We start from the raw sequence: 27950 nt of genomic DNA on the forward strand, positions 1-27950 counted from the left end.
CTTTTCCGTTCGAGATCGTCGCTACCCCCAGTAAGCGTTCACCAAGCCAGTTCGATCAGTATTACGCTTTTCGTCAGTTGTGTTTTGCGAGGGAAATATGGCGAGAATTGGTGAACAAGTTCCATGGTTTCTAACCTAGAAATCGGAATACGTTGGGAAGGTTCGCTGAGAACCAATGAGAAACAATGGTGGAACTAGGATATTTTTTGAGTCACGAAGTTCATTTCTCTATTGTTGGTTTGACTTACCTCTTTTTACGTAGCAGGTCTCTAATTTATCGACTTGCATGTGAAACACGGGTAGTAACTTGAAGGTTTCAGCTGGCACCGTAGAGATAGCACCACAGTGGCGCTACAGCGTATGGTTCGTGGGGAATCCCACATGAGAAGATAAAGCGCGCGAGATAAAAGGATGTGGAACAGATTGGTGGGATTACTCGCGTTGTTGAACGTGTTCACACGGAAGATAGGGTTTCGATGTCGTTATTTCCGTCTACGTTTTTCAGCATTTTATTACAAGAATATAGTATAAACTTTCGCTCGATATGTGTGTGTACATGTTAAGTATGTATGCATGTATGCATGTATGTTGTATGTTTTATGTATATGCAGGTGGCGGTATGAGTGGGCGTATAAGGCGCGAATTTCCATCACGCACGAATCTTTAGTTTTTCTTTTTTTTCTTCATTTCTTTTATACATATAGAATTCTCGTGTCTTTCGTTTCTATCCCCGTACCTATCATTATCGTCACGATCATCGTAGTCGTCAACGACCCCAACGCAGGCCACGATAGTCATAGCTTTTTTTTCGATAGTTGATCGATATACGTATAATAATATATCTTGTGTTAATCTTACGTTTTTTTAAACCTTATCTCCGCTAAATTGTAATCTATATATAGGTATATCATCTGTATATGTCTCTCTGTGTACCTGTCTGTGTAATCTGTGTATTCTTGTGTTTCTTTTTCTTGTTTTCTCGTTACTGGAAACATACTTGGCAATTCACGTCTAATAGTACAACGAAGCATTTTTCTTTTTTTTTTTTTTTTGTTAATCTTTCACGCTCTTCTTCGCGTCATTCTGGCTTCTCTTTTCTATTTCACACGTTCGTTCTCTCTTTCTCTCTCGCTCGTTCACTCGCTTCCGCGCGTTCTCTCTCTCTCTCTCTCTCTCTCTCTCGCTCTTCCTTTCAACGATACGCGCCACGATGGCCTCTGCTCGATCCGATCGACACGATGACCACTGGTCGCGCTCATTAATTGATATGTCAGTGGGTTTTTATCCTGTTAACTGCGTGGCTCCAGCTTGTCCCAGGGAAAGCGTAGTACACCTCCAGCCGCTGCCATAACTCGCTACGGGGTTATTTCCAGCTGTTGGCTGCAACAAATATAAAAATAACGTTAAGAGTCTTTATCGAAATGATTTTGGTCAGATTCTATTATTAGATTCACTATCTATTCGTATGGAAATTAGATCAAGTTCATTGGAATACAAAAGCCAGAAAGGCGATGGATTCAATTTGTTGAGGAGAATGGTTTGATCTAGAAAAATTGTATATGGAAGCTACATACATATTTTACTCGTGTTTTGGTTAGTGAAAGTCATAAGCCTATATTGTTAATCCTGTTGTTTTCAAATTCTTAAGGATTATGATCATGATAAGTTAATGAAATTTGACAAGAGTAATCGTTCTCTGTCACTATGTTAATTGATATTTAGTATGCCAATGAATATAACTTTGTGAGAGTCCTAGAGATTCTGATGGTACATAAACAGCTAATTAATAACAAGGATCATCTTTTGTCAACATTTCTGTACCAATAGATACAATTTGTTAGAACCCCTGAGGTTATGCTGGTAGATAATCAATTAATCATAATAACAACCATTTTTTGTTACTAAATCAGAGAAGAACCGGTTCAGAATATCAAGCTCCTCTCATAAGAAAACGTTATCTACTACCGCCATCTGTTGTTTCACACATTACAATTCTGATTACCTCGCGTGCCATTTTATTCATAGCCTACTGTTAGCAGAAAGTTGCACAGTAACCGATACATTTAATGTGCCAGCACGTTCCCAGTATTCTACCATTACCATTCTCATCAACACCTGTTATCAGTAACTGGAAACAAAACATCCAACTCGATGGCCATTTTTGCCCAACAGAAAGCCACAGAAAATTAGTCTGTGGACAACTGGCGCAACAGTCGTTTCAGCTTTGTATCCGAACGAACTTTTCCCATTTCACGTGGAACCGAGGCGGCAACCAGCTTTTCATACCTTTGTAGTATATGTCCCTATTCATCGTCGGACAGTTCTTCGGTCCCTGAAGAGGAAAAAGTTTCCAGACAATTATAACGGGTTATCGCGCGGTTGAAGAAACTCGTATAAGGGAAAAGCGTTACCTGAATGTTGAAGTCGATGTTCGTTCGAACGGGACGATGATGAAGCGGTTGGGGCGGTCTGAAATTATTCCCAAGCGGCGCGTTCGGATGATCCTTGTCCCCTTGCATCAATTGTCGCAGCGCGAGAAGCTGCAACGAATCGAGTCAATATCACTTTCCTTGTTTTATCCCCTCGCGTCTTTGCTTTCTTCTTTTTCCAGGCTTTGTATTCTTTCTTTTTTTTTCTGTGCTTTTTGCTCGAGTGAAAGATTAATAACCTGAAAGCTTTGAAAGTTGAGGTTTTTAACGGCTATCGTGCAGATTGATTCGTTTTATTTTATTTTTTTTTTTTTTTTAGCGACGGAGATTGATGTGTTTGATTCTTTTTTTGTCGATCGAGTTACTTTCAATTGGATTATTTTATCGAATAACGGGAGATTGAAATATGAGGTTGGGATCGTAATTTTAAACTTTCGATGTTTCGATCGTTCTCACGAATACTTTGAAGGTTAAGCATTCTAATAGATGTCGTGCAGGTGATTTGTTTGATTTTTAACAGTAAAATATTTTTAATTGAAATGAGGGGAGATTGTAATTTTGAACTAACATAGGTTTCATCTTTGATATTTCGCTTTTAAGAGTTAAAATTTTTAATAGATATAAAGAATAACCAAATTTTGATATACTTTCTACCAAATATTATTGCAATGCATCAAAGAGTACGTTTCTATTCGATTAAATTAATATAATCTGTTAATCAAAAAGCAGAAATTTTCAATAAAAGTAATAGAAAATCAATGAAAGTTTCGTTAAAACGATAATATTATATATTAACGTGTTTAATAAATTATTAAAGAATTGAAATTTCAGGAATGTCGCACCTCAAGTAACACGCTTGAAATAATAACGTTCCATTAACCTTTCTAATAAAAGTAGAGTGCGAACTAATCTGATTAATTTTGTACGAATTATCGGCTGGCGAAAATGAAGTAAATACGACACCCTGTTCTTTATCGTCTTTGCATTTTATAATGGTTTAATGGCCCAAACAGTCTCCGTGAGCCAACAAGCTACTAACACCTACTACAGAACGCCTATTATAGATATTGATTTATCGATTTATCAATTTTGAGAAACTACAACATCGACGATCGTAGTTCTTGTTCTTATCGCTTTTGCATTCTGCTCTTTCGAGACGACCTTTCCCTCCTAACAGCTTAATAGCTTGAAAGTTAAGGTCCTCGATGCCTGTGCTATACAACAGCAGTTATACGTATCAGCTCTTTGACTTTTGACAGGAATATTTCATTACAACAGCTGCTCGTCCTTCCCATATTTCAAACTCCTGTTTAACCTCGTTTGATTATCCAGTCGGAGAAAATTGCAATTAGTTTAATAAAAAAAGTTTGTTAAAATTCATACCCAATTACGAACTTTTAGAGTTCATTTTACTGAAATATAAAATACCAAGTTTGATGATAATTATTTATAATCGGGCACACCTCACCGATTTCGACGACTTTGAAATATGTTGTCAAGGTATTCATTCTGAACAAATTTTCCCTATACATGCTGTCCTCGTTCGGCCTTATTCTATGAAATATACGCAAGAATATTTCTATCACTATATATTAAATTGTATTTATTGAATTATGCATGATCCGTTTTCTAATAATAGAACTAAATGAAGCATATGTAACTCAATAAAATAATATAAAACAAACGGTATGTTGTGCATCTATTATCGCCTTAAGAAACGAAAGAAGCTTTTGGGACAATTTGATACAAATGGAGCATATATAACTCAATAAAAGAATATTAAACAAACGGTGTGTTGCGCATCTATTATCACCTTAAGAAACGAAAGAAACTTTTCGGACACCGAATACCGAATACCTTGATATTCAAACGCTCCATAATAATAATATGCAAATAATAATAATATTAATATTATCCGAATGCTGTATCAACCAAACGTAGTATTTCCCAGGAACATATGACTTTTCGCGTTTCAAATATGTAGGTATTTTACTAGTATTCATATAGAATGTATTCTTTCCTTTATTCGACGGAGCATTCGTGACATTCTGAAAAGGACTTCGATGGCTCCAAGTACGAAAAGCATGTAACTGTATGCAGTGAAATTATATGTTAAATTACATATTATAAATCCTAAAAATTATGGGATCCGTAAATATATAGAGAAACTATCGATTAACCTTAATCTGTATGTGAATAAATAAAATCTCATATCAGAAATGTGATTATTCCATTATCCAAAAATTCCATCGTAATAACATTTTTGTTTCCCTATTACACAAGGGAGACTCTACTGTACTGTGCATTTGTTAGGATCTTCATCTAAATTAAGGTTTATTTCAATTAATAAGAAATAAATATATGTTAAGCTTTACAATTATTAAATTTATTGCTACGTATTATAATTACGAATATATAATATATAAATATGTACATCTGTACGAGGAAAAATGAAAATACTCCGGACGATGTCACCTCGTTAGAAAAATCAGGCTCGAAAATGTGAGCTGGGAAAAGTGGGCTAATAATCGACGCGTCGACATCACGGGACGTTCTTTTCGCTCTAATGGAGGGCCACGAGGCCGGGATAAGCTTACTAGAATATTCGATACACCGTGTGCACCGGTGGTTTTCCTGGTTGGATTTTTTTCGGTGTAACGAGCAATACGCTGCGTGCATGTGGGTTCTTCCCTGTACGTGTGTCGTTTGTTTGTGTGCTCGGTTATTTTGCATCCCTTTGATGTCGCCCCCTGGGTAACTTGCCCCGAAAAATACTAGCCACGTAATCTCGGCCCTCTGTTTTAGCAAGTATAATTCCTCGCACGCCACCGGCGCTGTCCCCGATAAATTTATTAAAATGCATCGCCGCCACCCTCTGTGGATACGTAAATCATCCCGCGAAAAGTGGCTGTTAAATCATCGATCAACGCGCGGTCGTCCTCTCCTCGATATCGCCGCGAATAAATTAGTTTCGCCACGAAACTTTCGACATCCAGTTTTTCCATCGTCCAACTTTAGTCCCTTCCTTTTTTCATTCTAGCTTTGATTTTTATTTACGGTTAAACGATCGAATATTGATTGCACTTTTTTTATGGCTTTTCGTTTGTTTTCGTGGTTTCTTTTTCAGTATTTAGCCTTTATGTGGGCGAGGGATTGGTTAAAGGGACGACAGATTAAATTTGTTATTATTACACGAAGTTATGGGTTGTCATGTCTTTTCCTTTTATCTACAGCCGTACAATGGCTTGCGAGTATCGATTGATCGCATTGTTCTCTTTTTATTCTCTTCATCTTTTTATTGTTATATATTCAAGAAGATTACCGGGATAGAAAACGTAATCAAGGTGAAAAAGGATTAGGATAGTAGCTTAAATTTGATGTTATCGTATGCGGTTCTCGAGCGTCAAATTTTATCATATTTTTTTAATTGTTGTGTCAATGCCTGTGATTATTCTAACGTTTTTTGCGGATTTCATTTTTTCAGTTATACTGATATATAAAAGACATGAATTTGCATGAACATCCGGAGTCTAACGGCACCCTCATAATCGCCGGAAGCTTATCAACGCATATTTCGCAATATCTCCTGTTTAACGTTTAAAACCAAAATACTCAGCGCTATTTGAAACATGTTTCATAATGAAAGTAATAGAATATCTCGAAGATTAAAATCGCTAGATATATGACCTCTTTGTAGGATAATTAGATTAATAATTTAGAATAATTAGATCAATTTTAGGATAAATATATCTCGGTATTTTCGTGCACAAATTTTGATATTCTACAGGGTGTACAGTTTCAACATAATTTAAGGGGTGTTACTTGACGCTGAAATAAGACCAAAATGAAGAATAAAAAATTTGCATTTTCGGCCTTGTATAAAATTTGATCAATCAAATTTGGACACTTCATTAGTAATGAAAATACTGAGCGAAGATATAGTTAATATTTATTTGCGAAGAAACATATATTTTTTGTCTATATAACATTTCCTTCTATACTTAAAAAAGTAACTTATCTGAAATTAAACATACCATAAAAAGAATAAATAAAATTAACCTCCACCTGTAAACCGCTTGTTCATCACTATGCAACCATACTTTTTTTTATCTAATTATTCAATTCTTTATACGAAACTCCCTCTCATAGATATATGATCATCCATAGTTGATCATTCCACCAAAAAAAGAAAAAAAAATTAATCTCCAGCTATGCAGAAATTATTCAAAAATATACTATTATTCAAAGAAGTTTTTTTATCTAATGTTTCCCTTTATCACCTGATCTAATAAATACAAATGTTACTTTAATCACCAAAATTACCCTACTCCAAATACAATTTACCCTCCGTCACCCAGATAACCATTTCTCTTAAATTAAAAAACGAGTTTCACGTTCGTTGACCGATTCTTCCACTTTGCTCGGCAACAAAGCGCATTTTTATATTATCGATCATATCGAGCACTCTATCCGAGGTACTGGAATTAAAATCATATCTCGTACACCGGCGTATCGAGATTAATTCCCCCTTTAAAAAGCTCAATTCGGAATCGTTCGACCGGCAAAGCGACGTTTCCGTCAGGAAGTCAATAGACCTCGATCCATTATTCGCGTCTCAGACGTTGTTTGCACGCGTTTGTTTCTTTTTTTCCTTTTCTCTCGCTCTTTTTTCCTTCTCTTCCTCTCCTTTTCAAAGGCTTCGTATCGTTCTGCATATCGATACGAACGAGTTTCTCGATTATAATACGCGACGCATCGATTACCGATTCGCTGGCCGGTAATATTAAAATACGAATCTGACGGCGGGAACACGCGAGACACGGAAAAGGGATGAAGTTTTCCCCGACTTTTTGAAAGACAGAGGAGGGGAGAGACAGACAGACACACAGAGACAGAGACAGAGAGAGACTCGTGATAAACGATCCATTTGGCTGATTGATCCGTAGACAGATAGATCTATTATGCAGCGAGTGAAAACGATGAGTCGACTGCCCGTTTTGAAAAATTATGCACTGTACGCAATTGATATCGGCTGTCGCGTCGTTGCCGCGATCGAGAACGACGAACAACTGCGAGGCAATTGGTGCACTAATATGTCGAAAGTGAATTTTTCGAGTAAACTCTGTTAGGGTTTTTAGATTTTTGTATTGCAATCTTGCTTTAATAAAATGTCCTGCAATGCTTGGAGGAAATCTAGCAAAGAATTGAAGTTCAAAATGAGTTTTTCGTACTTTGCTATGAACTAAATAAAGAAGTTTTTATGCCTCATTGCCATTCTCGAATTTTTATGTCCATTTTTTCTTTCATTTTAATAAAATAACTTTTAATGGTTTTTTAAGCTTCCTAGAGAACTATTTCTTTTTATCCTCGTATTTAATTGAAATGAATTTAAAGTTTCGTTTTTGCTAAGTTGAAGTTACTGAGTTGAGAAATTTCCTCTTATCTTAAACACGTAGGATGAGTAACTTAATTGACATTGATTAATTTAGAATATTTCTGCCGAGAAAATATGAATCGTCTGGAATAATTTCACAAATATACAAACTCACAAATACCATATAAACGGTATAGGTGTATATTTATATATTTAGCTGGCGTATCGCAACGAACTGCCAGCTAACTGAATTTCCTACGCTATGATCGAATTAAAGGAAAAAAGATCAACGACACGGAACTGTCCATTAAACTCTGCCCGCCTCGCTATATAATCCTTAATGAGTAGCTTCGAAACCGAATCTTTACTTTGTAATTCACCGCCTTAACTTGCCAAATCAGCCATTCTGAAAAGAAAATTAAAAAGGGGAAAGAATGAGAAGGAAGAAGGGAAAGAAAAAAAATACATTAAGACATCAAAGCGTGATAAGGAACTCACGTAAACCAATTTTCTTGGTCTGTGCGTGCTACGTAGCGCGCGAGATTACGCCCGCCGTTGGCCACGCGAAATCGTTAAAAGAACATCAGAAACTGCTTTCGTGCGTGAGTTACTACGATTCTTCAAATCGTTGGGGCTCCAAATGCGGGCCTCATCAGTGGCGGCCGCAGAAACGAAATAAGGTTCTAGTTGCCGGGACTGCGAGTCTTTCAATTGTTGAGAAATTGAAAAAGAAGTAGAGAGAAAAAGCGATAAGTACAAGCATCGAGAATTATTCAAAATGACTATTATTCCAATTTACATGATTGATATAATTTTGATTAAGAATTGTATTGATATTTTATCAGATAGTAATTGAGAATAATAAATGTTTCAATGAATTTTTCATTGTCGTTATCGTGAAAGTGACCGACGTAACATTTTGACCGACTTAATTTCACTCGATTAATAAGTTGAACAACATCCAATCAAGTATTTCTGCCACTCAAAGGTTATCGTAACATCGCTGAGAACATATTCACCGCATGCTTCAACAATCGAACTGCAGAGAAGCTAAACCTCCTCTGGCTAACTTGAAGCCGGTCATCGAACAGTAGCAAATTAACCCTTGTTCGTAGTCATAGAGAACGAAGATCAGCAGAAGCTGCATAGCCAGCTATGGAAACTTCAAAGTTGGATCAATGTAATTCCTATCCGCAATGGCGCTATGTGATGGTCGATATTCAACGACTGCGTCTTGATGTCGCTACTCTCAATTCAATGTGCATAATTTTATATAATATAAGATATAGTTGTTTTAATTAAAATTGTAATTTTAAAACCAGAATACGTTCCACTAAATGTCAATGATATCGCAAAAATTATGACAATTCACTAGTAACATTGTAAAAGTTACCTTACAACATATTGCAAGTCTTAAAGTGGTTAAAATTGCATATGGCAACAATTAGGAAACTTTTAGAAAAAAAATCACCAAACCATTAAGTTCGATACCATGCGGGCAAATGTGCACACACACATATACGCATATTCAATGAAAATTTCACCCTCACCTGCTGCTTTGTGATGTATATCGGCTTGTTCAGGATGATCCACGTGGTGGTCTCGTGGCAGGCCGGCATCGTGATGGAGCCGTCGTACGTCATGTAATATTTCGTGTCCGGCAGCAGTTCTCGTACCACGAAACGTTTAATCTCCATCGCTTGGCCTGCGTGCAATCGGTTCGATCGATAACATGACGATCCGACAGCCACCGTGACGCGCATACGTACCCCAATTAGCATTGGCGTTCCTTAACATGCGCCTCTAACGCCTGATATTACACTTTTATATGTACTCTGTGTACTTCGTGTCGTTAATGGCCGAAAGAAATATTCAAAGAAGCCCGCGGCGCGCTCTCGATCGATAATGCTATGAAAACAGCATTGATCCAGAGAGCGTCTCGAGTGTTCTCTTCGATTGTGAATCATGAAACCAATTCTTCGCGTAGCTTTTCTGGAGGTACATACTTATGCGTGTGAATTTTATTATTATGTGAGAAATTCTAGTTTGGAATTGATTTCTGAGCTTTTGCAAGAAGAGATTAAAGGTAATTCACTTTTCCTTTGTTACCGGGTAATTTCTGACTTTGTTTCTGCTGAAGTTATATTTGAGGTTAGATTCGACGTTCGTGTCGATCGAATGTTCGTTCGTAGCGTTGTCTTTGTGAAATTTCCTGCGATACGAGTGAAATACCGTTTAGAATAAGGAAACAGTAAATAATTATGTTACGAGAGCACGTTTCTATCGAATACCCATGCATATTTTTGTATTTACTATATAATTTCTTTTATGATATTTATGTCGATTGAATGTTCGTGTGGTTCTTTATGTTTGGCATAGAATCATTCAACGTTTCGTATTGTTTAAACGTTTTATGTAGGTCGTTGTTGTATTTAATTTGGAATCTTTATAAAATTAACTATAATATCCCTATACCATTGAGAAATCATTAAAGATAAAGGAATAAAGTAAGTATTATATTTGGTTGCTTTAGTCTGTGAAAGTTCCTACGATTAATCCTTTGTGAGCTGAATATTCTAACCTATAACACTTCCTATACACGACGTAATACTGTGTGCCACGCGATCGCTTAGCCAACGTAATACTTATCACGATTTTACATGCTGATCAAGGTATCAATCAATTTATTACACGCATATTTAAATTATTCTTTTTAATGCAGTAATATATAAAATATATAAAATCATGTAAAATACATAACACTCGCTTTTCCACTATTCGTCAAACACGTATGTGACAGAGTGACGAGGTTATAAAGCTATATGCGATGCTCATGAAATTCATCGAATCGATATACGCGTCCGTACCGTATAAAGGGTTAATTATTTAGAATTTGAGGTGTATATCCATGCTATTCCTGCTTCGCGTGCTGTACAAAATGTCAATTAACCATGACACGCGTAACGAAGTTATTCTTTTAACTTTGTATGATGTAAAATTAAATAACGTTCGTTGAACGCGCATCTTTGTTCGAAACGCGTGCGTCAATAGCACACAAAGGATTAATTATACAAAATTTCCGTATTTATACTTTCTATTATTATATTACTAACTTTCTAAAACGAAGAACAGAAATGTCAGGTAATCAATACACGTTTTATTATCGAAGCTATTATTTTTCGATTTTATGAAATCATGTGAAACGAATGAAATGTGTAATTTGATCTGAAAGGTGTGTATTCATAATACACAAGGAATTAACTTATTAAGGACCAAACAATTAAATAATGTGAAATTCCTACTTAAAAAATGCACAATAAAATAACTTTCATATTGATTTTATCAAGATACAAAAAAATTTATTAGAATATTAATAATATTTGTAGAATAATTGTAGAATTGCATGAACTTTTTCTAATTGGAAAAGGATAGTTTATATCACAGTACTAATGTATATATTAAATGAAAGAGATGAATATATTCATAGAAATTTCATAAAACGTAAAAAGGCAATAATAATGAAGAAAATATTCAGCAAATCTTTGAAATGATCTATATAATCTCAATGGTAAAGCATGCTTCAACATAGGAAATTAATTAAAATTTCTAAGAAAATGCTTTAAAATATGCCGATCCTTAACTGGTTGATTACTCGAAATTACATATATTTACTTTCGATACAATAAATTTTTTCGATCGAGGACGAGCTAATTATGCAAATGGTGTGTGCTAGTCGGCCATCGATATCACGTGCAAATAATCGGCGAAAAAATCCTCTTTCGACGTCGATAGCGATCGTTTACTCCGTCTGATTTTATTTGGAGCAAGCAATATCTTTAATTAGCTGATGCACCCCCAGAGAAGAGTCCTCTCCCCTTCCATTTTCAATTCACATTACTGTTTTCGTTTGACGTGTTTCACCGGAAAAGATGCCTTTTTCTCGGCAATTGGAATCAATTAGTTTGCAATTAACGTGGCCGTCGTTGAGAACGACGACTTAAACTGATGATTATACGAGGAACAATTTGAAACGAGAATGCGACGATAAAGTAGGATTTAATAGCTGAAATCGTTTTGGTTATTAACATACAATTTCATTTTTAAAGATCCCTCGTCCTTTCTTTTTTTTTTTTAATCTTTTTTGTTATGGTCCATTCACTTATACATTTACAATGCTGGATAAAACAAAGCATAAAATTGCTACTAAAATTGGTACTTGTGTACGAGCATTGGTAATTTCTCTATTAGACATTTTTTGCCGTATTGATGAAAGTAATTTATATAGGAGCATGCATTGTATCTATTCGTTGCTGTTGTTAAATACAACTCCATTTCGTAATATTATAGTGACATTTTGTATTACTTGCATTCTTTTGTCCATCACCGTATATATGTATAGTAAATGAGTACAAATGTAGAAAATTATTCTGCGAATAGCATTATATTTTCCAAGTGTAATTTACTCGAATCAAAATAATTTTTATTTATATTCTGCTTATCGATATAATGGAATGTTTATAAAGTTTCCGAAGACGAAAGCAAAAGACCAATAATGCACGGGGATTGATTTAAAGTTCTTATTTTCAATGTGTAACTTCAAGTAGGTAGAAAAACTTTCGTTTAAAAATTCATTTGGCCGTAATCTAATGTTAGTAAGAAATAAAAATTAAATATATTAAATTCATCTTCGACAGATAATGCGAAATTAAAATAGAAAGTCATGAAATTTGTTTTCAAGCATCATACACGATCATAGACGGTCTTTGCTGTTGAAAAGTAATTAAAATTCGTTTTTTGCGAGCCACCTTTATGAACCTCTCTTAATTAACTTTTTTTTTTCTCCTATTGACACATTCGCAGTGGCTGACGTAAAATTACGTCTTTTCATAAGCCACAGCTGGTTGCAGCTGGCGTAATTTTGGAAGATAACAGAGATGTAAGAAAACGGTACGAAACTATAAACGGACTTGAAAATTCTATAAATATATTCAGTTTTTATCTCTTTTTTTTTGAATTTATTATTTTCATTACAAATCTTTTAGCGATAAGTTTCTAATTATGAATATGTAAAAGGAGTAAAATTTATTTTTACAGTTTAAAATGTATATTATTTCTATTAATAACGCGACAACCAGCTATTGACTTATCCCTTGAAAAATAAATTACCAGTTGCAAAAGTGTCAATTTAAATGCATAATTAAATAACATATTCGATTTGATCGTAATTGCGTATTCAATTGGATTAAAGTATCCTACAGGGTGTACCCAAAATGGTTTAATCGAACTGATTGAGTCTATTCCACGAATTATCTTAATGAAAAAATAAATCGATATTCACGAATTAACTTTCGTCCAGCGAAAGTGTGGAGATTCTGGTTGTCACTAGCGTTGAATATTTTCCTTCCTTTTTTTTTTTTATTTTTTTTTTTTTATCGATAAAATGAACTGAAACGGTTTTTCACGATAATGAAATTTAAAAATGAAATCGTTCATATAGGTTGATAGGGTAATAATACGTGGATGTAACTTACAAAGTAATTAAATTTGCAGTTCGGTTGGAAAGATTGAAAATATCATGTATAACCTTTGCCTCGTGAAAGTTGAATAATCTCGTAAAACGAGCCAATTTAAAAGCAATTTGAAAGAAGTAATTTATGTACGAACCACTTATTGCCAAACCAGTTAATTCCATAAAACGAAATTTATAGAAAATTAATGAAATTACGCAAGATAAGCATCGATCTTTTCAAGCACTTTGACACTGAAATTTAAAAAATTTCAACAACACCAACCTAACCACTTTGATTTGTGAATGTTTATATGCAAGTTCCTCTTAATCATTCAATTAACAGGATGCCTGTTAATTAAAGTACCATATTTAGAAGGAACTCACGTATGTATGTGCATAGAATATGCGTGAAACGTATCGTGGATTTCGATCAAACATATTCCAGGCACACCCTTCGCACTGTGTATCGCGAAGCAGCGCGTGGAAACTCGATTTCCTCGAGAAATTCGAGTCCGGTCGGGTGTATTAAATTACTGACGGTCTCACCTCCGTATCTGATCTTATCCAGCTGTTCGGTGAATATTCGTAGCTCCGGGTTCGAAAGGTCTCCAACCTGAAAGCCAACCAGCACACAGGCTGTATCTATCGGCTATCGTTTACCGCGATCGTTTTACGTTTAGCCGATATTTAGCAGAATGGCCCGTGAAAAATAATACATAAGCGGGCCTGTGGCCTGTGAGAGATTAGACATGTACCTGGAGGAGAAGGGACACCGCCACGATCCCCTGCGCCCGCTGCAAGGCGTCCGAGAAGTTGTTGTATAGTTGCGAGTTGAAGCCGAATATCTGCAACTGTTTTCAAACAGAAATTAGGAAATTGGATTAGTAGCGATAGCTGCGAGTAAGACGAGTTGCGATGTTTCTATCATATCGAGTAGTTGCGATTTCGCTTAACTTTCATATAGTCGATTAAGTAGACAAATTGAACTTCTCAATACGAAAATCAAGCTTCTCAATAATGAATAGGGTGATCAATCTTCTTGATTTCATGGAACTTTTAAGTAGCTCGTATGCTTTGCCGGAGCAATAGCGAGGCTTCCAAGCGGTGAAAGGTTATGGCTTATAAAGCTTGCGTAAAAGATAAGTAACGTAGCAAATTGCTGGAAGATAGGAAAAATGAAGAGTGATGTGTAGAAGATAAATAATAGCGGATCGTTGGTATGTAGATACAGGTAGCACGGTGGTGTAGGTTTTAAGAAGTTTGATGTGCATACGATCAAATAGAGCTTTTGGATAGTTTGAATAAAAAGGATATGGCCAGGCAAAGTTTTCTAGCGGTCAATCGAATGGTGGAATTTTCAAGTAACTGGAAGTCTGAATATTTTGATGAAAAATAAATTCGTGTAAAAAATTAATAGTATAGTGAATTATTAGAAAATAATGAAGAATAATGCAGTGAACTATTGGTAAATAGGAATAACGTGCTGACGCTTCTGGTTGTAAGTAGTTTGAGACGCAAGCGAACAGACAGAGGCTGTGAGTAGTTTAAGTCGTTTATCGGTCAGACAAAAGGTTCGCAGCAATAAACGGAATGACGAAACATTTACGTACGTAGCTTTATGGACTTTTAAAATATTAAAGGGTTAAATATTTTGAAGAATCACTAAAGATAATCTTCAAAGGGTTCGTTTACTTTTAAAGGAATATGGATGCGGACTTAAACAATTTAAGCTCGCAACAAGTTTTAAGAGGATTTGTTCCACTTAAGCCTGCACCGTTCAACCCCTTTACCCACTGATGAATTTCTAATGAATAATCCAGCGAGTGATTTCTTTTTTTTTTTTTTTTTTTCTTTAACACGGCGGAGTTCGATCGAAAAGCACAAATTAAAATGAATGCAGACGAACGAAGTGCCATCGTGAACGCGAATCAACCTTTCATTGTCCGATTTTATTTCATTTCACGCGACATATGTGATAGAAAAAATATATATATATATATTCTTTTCAATGTTATCTATCGCAGATTATTCTACTCTCACCGCATCGAACATTTTATAATAAAAAAGAAGAAATTTCGTCGTTTCCATGGTTGATTTTCGTCTCGCTTCGGGCGAATTTGCTACGAAATATTCCGCGAAAATAACCGGAACAATGAAATTTTGGAAATTCTCTCGACGCTTTTCAACAAACAAATTTGCAAAGTTAATAAAACATTAATCATCCGGTTGAAATGATCGCGCGTTTTCGCAAAATTCGTCGACGAAGAAACGACTATGGTGCTGAGGATAGAGATGAAATTAAGTTCAAGATGTATAATATTGCTTAGAAATATCCGGATATTTTGATCAATCTGTAGTAACGGTATATAAATTTTACAGATGTGTAGAAATGAATGATGAATTAGCAATCAGAGACAATACTCGTTAAATTTTTATAAAGTCATCAGACTATAATATTAAGTTACGTTGCAATTAAATAATATAATAACAATATATTTTATTATTCACTACATCGCTTCGAGTATGTTTAGTAAAATATTATCACATAATTGTATTAGCGTGAGAAGCTTTTGTATCAATTTAAAAGATCCTTAATCTGATTTATAATTAGAATAGCTCAAATATTCCATTAGTTTCCATCATAAAATTAGATATCCTATGTTTAAAATATTCTTTCGCGTTTTCAATAATTCGAGAAATACTAATCCGTATACGCTTAATCTGGGCAAATCTTACCATTATTATAAGTTTACTAGAATGGCTGAATACTTATGAACTAGTAGTATACTTGAGCCTATCGCTAAAAGTGGTGGAGGAATGGTCGTCTCGTCACGCGAATAAACCGGCCGCCATATTAGCAAAGTTTTATAATTTTTTCAAATTCCGTGTCGACCAACTTTCCCAACGTCGATGTAACAGGAACCCGCAAACTGTTAAAAGCTATACGTTTTCGCGGGCCACACGTATATCGCGAGTCTATACCGGTAACCTAGTTCGCTAGTTCTGACCCAGTTCGAAGATTAATACTTCGAACGTGGAATGAGAAAAAAAAATAAAAGAGAAAAGAAAGGGTAGAAGAAAAAAAGATAGAGGGCGGTGCTTTCACGTTAATCAGTTCCAGTTACGTGATCAAGTGAATAAAAGTCGTCCTCTAATCGGCGAGTATAAGAATCTGCAGATAGACGGATACGTATCGAAGAAAGATCGATAATCGGATGTCCAGGAGGCTAGGCTTTCTGATAGAGGCCGATAGTCTTGGCCACTCGATCCATGAGATTAGCGAAGACGAGTTGTTGGAGCAGAGAAGTCGGTGTTGTAGCTTTTCAAGGCGACGTCTACTTCTCACTTTTTATTTCTCTTCCTGTTTTTCTGAAACATCCCTGTTGATTTGATTTTCCAGTAAATTGTGTATTCCTTCGTATAACAACTTTCTTTGAAACTTCACTTCCTGTTAATTCTCAAGCTTTCATCTTGTTCTCGTTTCTTTAAATTCTTTGTCGATGTAATGTTTGGTTACGTATCTTACTTCTTTTATATTTCTGTTTCTAATTTGGCGAAATACCTGTTATTTTTCGGAGATCTTTTATTCTTTGATCTAATTAAGTCTTGGGTTTTATTTCGTGTTATTTATATAAATTTTTTAGCAAGGCTTCATTTTACAAAGATTTGCTGATGATTTAATATTATTTTCGTGAAACATTTCTGTTCATTTCGTTTTGCGTTTTATTCTTTCGTCAAAGAACTCTTTTGTAGGCTCTATTTTATATTGTTTCCTTTATAGTATCTAGCGTTTTTGCCACGCCTCTGTTGTTTGAAATTTATTGTTGATTTAATATCGAGTTACGTTTTTAACTTTGTCGTATTTTTATCTTTATTTTTGCAAACACCTCCGTCGATTTTATTTTAGATTAAACTACTATTCTTTGGTTTAGAAATGCAGGGTATCTCCGAGTCTAAATGTATTTCGATTTTAATCAAGCGTTCATCCTTTAAAAATACACGACTCAGTTCATTTTATGTTTTAGTTATTCACATGTCTATTGTAGGACCTCTTCAGCTATGTTTATATTCTATTGATCTTTGATTGTATTGATCTATGATTGTATTCATTTCTCTAGTCTAAAAAACTTACAAACTTTATTTTCTACGATCTCTTAATCCGAATTTTGTCAAATTTTCAAAATTCAATTATTTCTTAATTTCCTCTATTCGTAACGCTAATATGGAAATTACAGATTCATTCGAAAAAGCTGAACCGAGTTCCACGTGTTTTCCTTACCTAGGTAATTTGAATCCCATTTTCTCTCTGAATTCGACGTGGATTTAGAGAGATATGGAAATCTCCAATTACTAATTGATGCATGATTATCATGCATCTGCATTTATCGTACTATTACTAAATTATTGACGTAATTCGTGGACTAATAATAATAGCAACAAATTAGTGGCTAGTACTCATCAGCCTCGTTAAACCAAACAAAATTCACAAACTATATTGAATTTCATGTTCAGTTTATTAACGCTATCTGGCAGATTCCATGGAAAGATTTGAATTATTAATCACGGACCATCTTGTGGGAATATAGTGAGATTCGGATATTATAATTTGGAATAATGTTATCAATTGGCCATTGTTATTACAAACAATCGGTCCCAAAACACTTTATTTAAAATTAATTAACGAACGATAAGAATTCTTAGCAAATTCCCACTAAATGAATCCTTTCTTTCGAAATTTATTTTTTATCTTCTACATGAGTGTGTGGCAAGAATTTCTAAATAATAAATAAATCTTGTTCTGAAGCGTACCCTTCATCTTTTCAAAACATATTGTCAAAGGAAAATATGGAAAAATGACTAATGGAACTGCACAGGGGCAAGGAAATAGTGTGATGGCAGAAGCGAAGCAAAAGCGTAGAGGTTTCTGATGTGTTTAATGTAGAATTTGTGAGAAATATAAATTGTAGAAATGTTGCAATCGTTTGACTTCCATAGCGAAAATCTTGTATCCTCATTGTAATGTTATCAGACTGTGTAAAGTTAATCTTATTAAAAACTGCTAGTCACAAAGTGACTATAATAAGTAACAAATGCATCTTTTCATCCGCTACAATAAAAAATACACGGTCGGATAAAAAATACCTTGCAAAAAGATTCTACTTTCACGATTCTACATTTCTCTTTTAAAATCACTGGAATCATGACACAAACATTTTTCACGTTATAGAAGTCAAACAAGATATTTAGATGCTCTTCTTCAACTGAGATACTCTGTATTTACTTATTTTTAGGAAGACAACAATAAAATAAAAAAAGAAACGACACCTGCATCTCAACAAGTTCTACTGCTATTTGTTCCCATTATCTTTCCAACTATGAACAGTGCCATAAAGACCCATTACAGTGGGTCCAATATAAAACACTCACCTCAGCTGGAAACGCGTGTCCATCCACAGTGTGCTCGCTACCGGTTCGATCGTCCAATCCAAAATGCAGATGGATCTCGTGAAACTGGTACCGATAACTCAATGGACCGCCCGAGATATTCACAGGATGACGCGTGTCGTTGTCCACAGCGAACACCACGCTGTGGCCAGTGTTTGCCAACACACCACCAACTCTGTGCTTGTCCACGTGCAGAGGTTGCAGGTTCGGATCGAAGAGGAGCCTGGATGGCTCCAGATTCACCGGCGATTGCCGTCTGCCCTTGTGGCACAGCCACCAATCCGGATTGATGAGACCCCAAAAGCCGGGACCTTCGAAGCCGAACCGATTAAACGACACGTTGAACGCGACTTTCGAGCATCGATTAACGCGCCCAGCCCTCGAGACCGACTATAACCCCTTCCCCGGAAGAACTTTCCGGCACGATAAGCTTTGGGGATTAACAGCTACACGGCTGTTGGGGAGGAGTGGCGTGAAATTATTTCGCTGAAGGGAGTTTACGATTTGACGAGATCATAAGGTTTCAAGGGGCATTCGATGGCTCGACGAGTTCTCGTGTTTCAGAGGGTTTCGATAGATTGGAAAATGTTTGGTAACGTTGGAAGATCAATGTGACTTCTTGTGGGAAGAAAAACAGTTTCTAGTTTCTTATGGAATTGGTGAAAGTTGTAGAAATGTTTGACAAGATTGGAAGAGAAATGATTCCTACGGGGAGAAACATGTAATTTATCATATTGTTGGATGGATGCTCATGGGCGGATTCTCATGTTTAGAGAACTTGGACATGGCTTCTGATTCCTTACGGAACTAGTAGAGGAACAAAGACGGTAAATTCTAAGAATAATAGCTCCAGAATTGGAAATAAAGTAAGTACATGATGAAAATAAGAAGAAATACACTCGTCGGTCGAAATTGAAACTTGAAAAGAACGGAAAAAATATATAACACTTCTTAAAAGAATGTTCAAAACCTTGTAAGTGAACGAGAAACTGTGCAAGTGGAAGTTGTTATCATATTATTGTAATATATATATTACTATTAAGAATATTGCATTTAAAGTTATTTGTAACAAGAACTGAATAACAATTTCATGAAAACGATCACTTAAAGAATGCATGTGTGTTTCGATTAATTGATAAGAGCGTGGGATTCCTTACCGGAAATACCGTCATAGGTCCACCATTCCTCCCAGCTGACGGGCCTAGATTCTGCAAATAGTTCATTATCAAGAATCCCCGCGATGTCACTTATGCGACAGCAGTCCTTAACCTAGAACTAGTTGCGGTGAGTCAAGTGGCAAGGATATTCGGCCACACTCCACCGGATAACGAGCCACTCGTCTCAATTATACACTTTCTTGCTATAGTCTGGCTCTGAGTCAATTGGCCGCTCAAGGTCACTCAACTAGAGACTCCCTTCTTTTTTTTCAATCTCCCTACGTACCGTTCTCAGACACGTTTTCAAGAAACAGTGTCTACGAACCATCATCACTTGTCTCTTACTCTTTGACGGTGCATGAAAATAATAGCGAGGAATAACAGTAAATGAAGAAAGACAAAATTTTTGCTTTACAGGTTTTCTTGTTTTATTTTCTTCATTTTCTATATGTGTAATAATTGGACTGTCGATATTTAACTAAACTAAATAAGTGGAACTTGAGTGGATATTTGTTTCATCTATTAAATATTAGTAAATATATAAATTGAATCTTTCTGTCAAGAAGCATTATGGTAAATTGAGTAAATTACGTCAGAAATTCTAGTTATTTAATTAGCAATCTGCATTGATAATTATGAAAAAATATAAAATGAAAGTTACATAAGAATTTAAATTAAATAAAATTACTAAATATATTTACAAAAATATAGTGTTTCTCAAAGAACTCTGTTCTTGATATATTCACAGAATGAATAGCTTGTATATTTACCAATGTTAGCAATCTAAAATTTAGGATGTGTTCACTTTAGTGCTCCTTTACACGGATAAAGATGTCTATATGCGTCGAGGACGCATATGGTGTAATAACATTTCAATTTATGACCTCGCTATGTCCTTTCCACCAAGAGTAAATCTTTGCCGATGACCCAAACATCAAGTCCTCGGCCACTAAGAAGTATCGCATGACTCAACATCTGGGTCGTCGATCCCAAATGGGTTATACATAATTATTTATTTAATTCCTCCCTCGCCACTCGTATATGACGTCAATGAAACATTCGATTACCAAAGGTTAAGAACTACTGAACGCGATTGAACAGCATTGAAAAACACAAAGAAGTCAGTTAATACCTTGTATCAGGACGATCACGATCACTCCCCAGACGCCCAGGAAGACGGAACTGAATGTGGCCATTCCTAGGACTGCGCGGTCTTCGTCAATTGGGCATCATTCGGCTCGATTCTATACAACACAAAAAGGAAAGGACACGATACCTCCGAGTGCACGTGTATCATACTATATATATATATCCTTTTCCTCCCCTCTGTGTATGGCCATGAGCCCTGTCCCCTTATCTCATCTTCCTAGCCCTCGAGAATCGTGTCCGAGATCAATCGAAACACCAAGTAGTGTGAACTACTCTCGAAACGAAAGCAACGAACTTCGCAGCCACGACAGAGAATTTCTCTCTACTCGATGGTGAAACGATAACGACGAAAACCACAACTTCAATCGATCTACGAGCACACCGCAGGAATGTCTCAGAGCGAGGGGGACTTTTAATTAGCAAACGTCACGCGACCGATTCGCAACTTGAGGACTACGACTGTCTGTTGTTGAGGAAAAGTCCTGCGGAACTGCACAAGGACAAAGGGAATATGGTAGTGTTTACTTAAGGAAGTATCTAGCCTTGTTTAAAGTACCATTTTTACGTATCCTTTGATATTTTTTCCAAGGAAATCATACAGACGTTTCGTATTGGTTTTTTGCACATACATTTATTAACGATCGGAGAATATTCACCATTTTTTTCAAGTGAAAATAATCAAAGTTGAGTGAGTTATATGCCATTATGTAGAGTCTGGTTAAAAGAAGCATTCTACTGGCTGACACGAATCTGGCTATTCTACTTGTTTCCTCTGGCGAACAGAACTTACGTAGCAAACTGAAGGATATATTACGTCTTTCTCGTTTCTTCTCGCTTTCATCTGATGCTTTTTCTACGAGAACTATAATGTGGCCTCGCATTTTGGAATTGAAACATCTCGAAAGTCCTGAATCGATTGGAATTTAAACGGGCACTGCAGTACTTCGCTTCTTCATTCACCATCGCTCACTGCAACGATGTTCGATTTTATCTGTAGAGATAACATTTCTCGAGCAGTAGCAAATTTGTTTATCTCAACGATTGTATCGTATCTTTCTGAAACAACCAATCGGACATTCTTTCTAAGAAACTTCTTCTTTCGTATGAAACCTAACCTAACCTAACCTATCCTAACCTTACCTAACCTAACTTAACGACAACGAAAAAGAGAGGACGCGTGTCGTCGTCGATAAGAGCCGCTGGCTCACGAGCCTCTTTCTGAGAAGAAAGAAAAGACAAATCTGCAGTCATCGTCGTTGTCGAAGTAGGGAGAAGTACGCTCGAAAACAGGGCGGGCTTACTCGAATGTCCCCCGCCCCCTCTTTCACTAGGGGTGGCTCATTCTGTGTTCGAGTCCACTCCACCCCGTTCCACGGCACTCCAGGCCTGTGTTCTTAGGTCAGGAAAACTCGAGTAGAGGCTCCCTTCGAAACGTCGTCGATCGATCGATCCGATCTCACTCTGACGCCGCTATCCACGCCGAGTGTCTCTAACCTACAACCCAGCAGCCGGAAAGATAAGAGGGTACTCCGCGAGTGCGATGACTCGGCTCTCATTGGATAACCCCTCGTTTTTCTTTCGCCTTGGAGGCTACGGCACGTTTCTTCCGCGATTTCCATCGTTCTCTGACAAGAGATGCGCTGGATGCCGGTGTTGGTTTTAATGAAATTTGGCGCGGTAATAGTTTCGTACTATGTGCTATGCAAAGATAAGAAGATAGTTAACGGGATAGCACAGGGTCAACGGATATTACACTGTTACATCGAGGAATAATATACTGTTCTCTGTCACTCGTCGTCACACGTTGCTACATTTTTGTATTATCTTTAGAATTGTATTGAGGAAATAGAATTCTATTGTATCGGAAATAACCAAGCAGATCGGCAATCCCTGGCCTAACCATCTTCTTCTTTCTCCGCAGTACAATGCAGTATAACTCCGCTTAACGTGTAAGAACGTTCCTCCCGCACTTTCGACCGCCCTCTGACATGGAATGTGGTATTCGTCGATTTAAATAAAATTTGCTGTGGTGGTAGTTCTGTGTGTGCGGTACAGCAGTACTGCGTTTCTATAAATTCCATTTATTTGAACGAAACTTTAGTCGGTGCTTGATTAAATGAACTCCTACCAGTTGAATCCACTTACCCGAACGTGAACTCCTATTAACGAATTATCGAAAAATCATAGGTAGTTGGGAGAATAAATGGTCTCCTATTCCGTCGCACAAGACTTTTAAAAATGATGCAACTGAAAATAATTCAATCCTGCGTTAGGAAATGACAAAAGGTACGTCTTATGCGAATATGGTCCTCGTTGATTACAATGGAATACAATGTGATTAAAAAATAAATTATCCGAACGTTATACTACTCGAATATTTCATTTTTCAAACAGAATGTCTGTTAGTAACAAATGCGTTTCTCTCTTACAAATACTATTATTACGTGTATTATTATATAGAGCACACACAGCAAATGGAAACGACGCGGATGTACCTTTTTACAACGAAAACTTGTGTAGTCTGGCGGACAAAAGAATATGAGGTCGGTAGATATTAAAACAAACTGACATTTCTATGTGTAGGGAGATAGAAACAGATGATATGAAATACAATAAAAGTTGTTTAATGTTCCTGGATTTGGGATGTTATTAAGAACATTATCTGAAGAGATAATGCTTTAGCTGGATTGGGAATTAGAATATAAGACAAACATTGAGATGTGATTGATTAAATCAACTACATTATGCAAATTATTCGTATATCGCTATTTGTTTCTTTCGTTAATTCACTTTGGTTGAAGATTACGTTCCATAATACGAAATCTACTTCATAACGTTAATTCTATAAACTTAGAGATCAGAGAAGAACTTGTTAAAGACATACTGTGAAAATTATATAGTTACTACAATATAGAAGCCTCAAACTCAGTAGTTTTACACTCTATGAAGTTTAATCCTCAGCCAGTTTCCACTGGACATTGCTGTCACGAGTGTAAAATATTTTGTTTATGGCAATAAAACGAGAATCCAAATAAAAACACCTCCTATATGAAAACAGAGAAATGGTTAGAATTTAACAAAAAGATCTATCTAAGTCATAATCGATCCAGACAAAGATTAACCCATTGCAATCTAAATTACATTCAACGTTTTATCATTATTGGTTCATACTTATAGAGTTAGTTATAAATTTTCCTAATTAACGATGAGAACATAACTACTTCTTATGATTCTGCTAAATGAAATTTTGCCACGAAATAATATCAGTTTTACAGATTTTACTGAAAGCAAAAAGAATGAAATGAAATCCATTATCGGGTTCAGCTAAACATAGAACTGCAAAGACTTAGCCGTTAAACAGGCTGGATCAATTCTGACTCACTTTGATGTTTTAGATATTTCCACGTTAATTCATTCGTAAATTATATTCTACGTTTTATTATGCGCCTTATTATTCTACCAAACTTTACAAACAGGTTTCACTGCCATAAAATAAAGCGATGAAGAAACGTGTACTGTGAAAAACAGAATCCAAAAATTTCAATAACACCAAGAAAGAAGTGTCTAGCTTTTAAAGTAAAATTCAAGATTGAAGATCAACGCTGCTCACTTCGATCCATCCTGTGCTAAGAAACGAGTATTAAACTACTATCGATCATCATCATCGACGACATCGCGGATGTACCACTTTGAAAATCAAAACCCTCAATACTACCCTATTCTTCATTTTCTTTAAAATAATAACTTAACGTACGTATAAACTTACACGCCTTATGATAAGTCCGTATCGATAACAAACGAACCGGAACGGAACGGGGATTGGTTCTGGGTTCAAGCATCTCAAGCTTCGTCTTTAATTAGACCCTATCGGATCACGATTGATCCCGTCGGATTTATTACCGAGGGCCCTGATAGTCGACGGTGTCTAATCGAGCGAGCCAGAAACGAGTCCTGCCGTTCGATTGCGCCACTCGAACGCAATTATCGAGCCGTAGGATTTTCGTTGGTGCCTCCGTGAGAGCCTTGATTCACGCTAAAAATCCTACCTGTCACTCTAATTCCTCTGATTCAACGTCAAGTCTCAAAAAGACAAAAAAGAAAAAAAAAAGACGAAGAAAGAAGAAACAGCCTTCTTAGTGGTGTTTACTTTTAAGTCCGAAGAGAGCGCCAAGCGAAACGATCCTGAAACGCTTGAAACAACGAAAGGGAACAATTAGCCAAGTCTTACCCCAAGCCAGAGTGCAATGACTCGACTCACGATTCTACCGTCGGTTTCTTCCCGTTTCTATGCCCACTCGTCCCCATAGATCACTTCTATGTTCTCTTCTCTACCCTTGGAATATGGCCAACGAGGAAGGAACCAATGAGACACACGTACGAGAAGGATGAATCGAGGAAACACTATATGTCTCTCGTGCACCGTACACATTAGCCGTGCATACACTCGTACACTTAGAGGTGCACACGTATGGACATATACATATATACACGTCGAGTAAGAGTGTCCTGTCCGGTCGAACGATCGATCGTAGGGTCGTGGTTAAACGTCGAGTCGTGTGCTTCGATCGAGACGATTCCCGGTTCAGGACACGGATCGCGTCTCTTGTCCGTCTTAGTCTTAGACGCAGTTTGGTCCACGATTTTTTCTAACAAAAACGATGTCTCGTTCAGTTCTGGGCGACATTAAGATGACAAATTTGGACTTGAAAGTTTCTTAAAAAAAAAAGAATTTCCATTAAAACGAGAAAAGCGTGGACGACTGGTAAGAGAGACAGAATGTATAGGGTCGGCCGCGAGCGAGACTTGGTGGGAGGACGAGCGTGCGAATCGATCGGCAAAACGCGCGATGGTGCGGCCAAAAATTTCGCGTGACGAGTAAACGCGGCGGCTATGGGCACCTCCTGGCCGCAATCAATAAATGTCGATCAAGAAATAGAAGCGTGCCAACGGCTATCCCCTTGTACACTCACAAATTGGTTAGCCTTATCTAGATCCTCGAAGTGGAGAAAAAAACACTGTTCCAGGACTAGAACGCGTACAGTTTAGTTCCCCGGATTATGATATCGGTTCCGTTGGAAAAAGAGTGGTTAAACGAAGTTTCCGCAGGCCGATACTGACCCGTGCACGATGACGAAAAGGACGAGGATCGTCTCGTAGCTTCCTCCTCCTTTCTTCCGCCTGCTCCTCTCGCTTAGCCACCGGCACACCACTTGCACTGCTAATACGAGGGAGCAGCGACACCGTACGATACGCGATCCCGCTAGTATCCAACCGAACGAGCCAAGACACCGATGTATCTCCTGAACGAGAGTCGGAACGATCGTTGGGACGGTCGCGAGTCGACTTCGAATTCTTTTTTTCCCTCTCGTGCGAAATAATCTCGTTAAAAGCGGTCTGCACCTTTGCGAAGGAACGACGAAGGAGGAACGACTGCCCTACGAGACCAGTGTATACGTTCCTCCTTCTCCCTCTCTCACCCTCGCGCTCCCACCCGATTCGTACTCCATCTAGATCTCTCGTCGGCCGCACCGGAGGCTGACGGCACGCATGCGCCAGAAAATAGTACGGTTATCTCTGTTTCTCTTGATAGTAGTTCAGCGGAGATGTATAGGGAACGAGGCTAGTTTCCAGCTCGTTCTGTCTTACTCTGGCTGGCCCTCCTCGGTTCAGGCCACATCGATGCTTCCGGACATGGGGGAACGAGCGTTTCGCGCCTCCACCGCTCTTCCACTCTTTCTCTCTCCCTCTCTCTTCCTCTCCCTTTCTCTGTCTCTCTGTCTGTCTCTCTCTCTCTGTCTCTCTGTCTCTCTCGGGCATCCTCGTCGACATGCGAGGACGTCTGCGCACTTGCCGGACCAGGACGAGGATGGAGCCTCCTTCGGGATACCGGAGCACCTGTGCGCCCTTTGCCCGCGACCTACTCGCGATTTTTCACCCTTGGAATTGGGATTGGTTTTTCAAGAATTATTCTGAAGGCTTTCGAATTACTTTCGAAGGGTTTGATTAGATATTGGAGTTAATTACGGTCTCTCGGTTTAAGACGCTTGGTGTTGCAAGTTTTATGGTTAACGGCCTTCTTCGTTGTAATCGTTGAGTTTTTTTAAATTATTGTACAAGTTGAATCTCGGTTTAGATTGATTGAGTTTTCGGTTTAATCGAGGTGCTTGCTGTAGGGTTTAAAGCACTATCGGAGTTTTTATGGAATCAGGTAATTTTTTACCCTTCTAGTAGGAATTTGTGGTTTCGTTTTAAGAAATCGCCGTGAAAATTGGGTCTTGGGTTGGTTTAATGGATCTGATTGAATGTTGGAGTTAATTATCATAACGTGGTACAGGGATTTGAGTATTATTGTGGGTTTCATGGTTAGCCACGTTTACCCTTGTAATTGCTTGGTTTTTTCAGGAATTACTCTAAATCTACTCTTTAAATTAATTCAGTGAGTTTTATTGGATCTTGAATTTCATTATGATCATCTGCCTCAGGGTTTTAAATATTATCAGGGGTTTTATGAGATTTGCGAAGCGATTTTTCGCCCACCTAATTGGAATTGGCAACATTTTTCTACGAATTGTTTCTATAAATTTCATTTCGAGTTCTTCCGATCCATCCATTTGGAAATTTAATTATAATCATCAACATAATAATATAAGCTTTTGAACGTTATTAGAGTTCTCAGAATTTGGTTGCCGATTTTTCACTACATTAATCAAAATCAGCAAATTTTCCCACAAATTAACTTAAACTTCATTTTATACTGATTACATGTACATACAATTGGAGATTTAATTATAATTACCTTGGCCCTTTTGCGTAGTAATTTACTTATTAATAACATTAGTGAATTGATATATTACTAATTGTAGGTTGCAGGCTTCTGTTGTATAAAC

At 37.0% G+C, this 27950-nt stretch overlaps 2 protein-coding genes across 5 annotated transcripts in view; one reads left to right on the top strand and one right to left on the bottom strand.

The window, feature by feature from the left end:
* Positions 1 to 493: 493 nt before the first annotated feature.
* Positions 494 to 26536, bottom strand: LOC132913900 (carbonic anhydrase-related protein 10). 4 transcript variants are annotated; one of them, XM_060972552.1, is made up of 10 exons: positions 26182 to 26532; positions 21047 to 21158; positions 19915 to 19965; positions 18740 to 19068; positions 14068 to 14163; positions 13859 to 13925; positions 9354 to 9508; positions 2412 to 2540; positions 2287 to 2332; positions 494 to 1380 (listed from the first exon to the last, which is right to left on the bottom strand). In XM_060972552.1, exons 2-10 carry the CDS (start codon positions 21108 to 21110, stop codon positions 1364 to 1366), a joined length of 954 nt encoding a protein of 317 aa, XP_060828535.1. In that variant the 5' UTR covers positions 21111 to 21158; positions 26182 to 26532; the 3' UTR covers positions 494 to 1363. The 4 variants fall into 4 exon arrangements, with proteins under 4 accessions (XP_060828535.1, XP_060828536.1, XP_060828538.1 ...); XM_060972553.1 differs by lacking the exon at positions 26182 to 26532 and adding an exon at positions 26034 to 26157; XM_060972555.1 differs by lacking the exon at positions 26182 to 26532 and adding an exon at positions 25292 to 25965.
* Positions 9545 to 27950, top strand: part of LOC132913887 (peptide-N(4)-(N-acetyl-beta-glucosaminyl)asparagine amidase) — a 53297-nt gene continuing 34891 nt past the window's right edge. The window contains exon 1 of the mRNA XM_060972527.1: positions 9545 to 9889. The gene's annotated coding sequence lies outside the window, so the exon portion shown is untranslated. The remainder of the gene's footprint in view (positions 9890 to 27950) is intronic.

The sequence above is a fragment of the Bombus pascuorum genome, chromosome 14 (assembly GCF_905332965.1).
Source record: "Bombus pascuorum chromosome 14, iyBomPasc1.1, whole genome shotgun sequence".
In the NCBI taxonomy this organism is placed as follows: Eukaryota; Metazoa; Arthropoda; class Insecta; order Hymenoptera; family Apidae; genus Bombus; species Bombus pascuorum.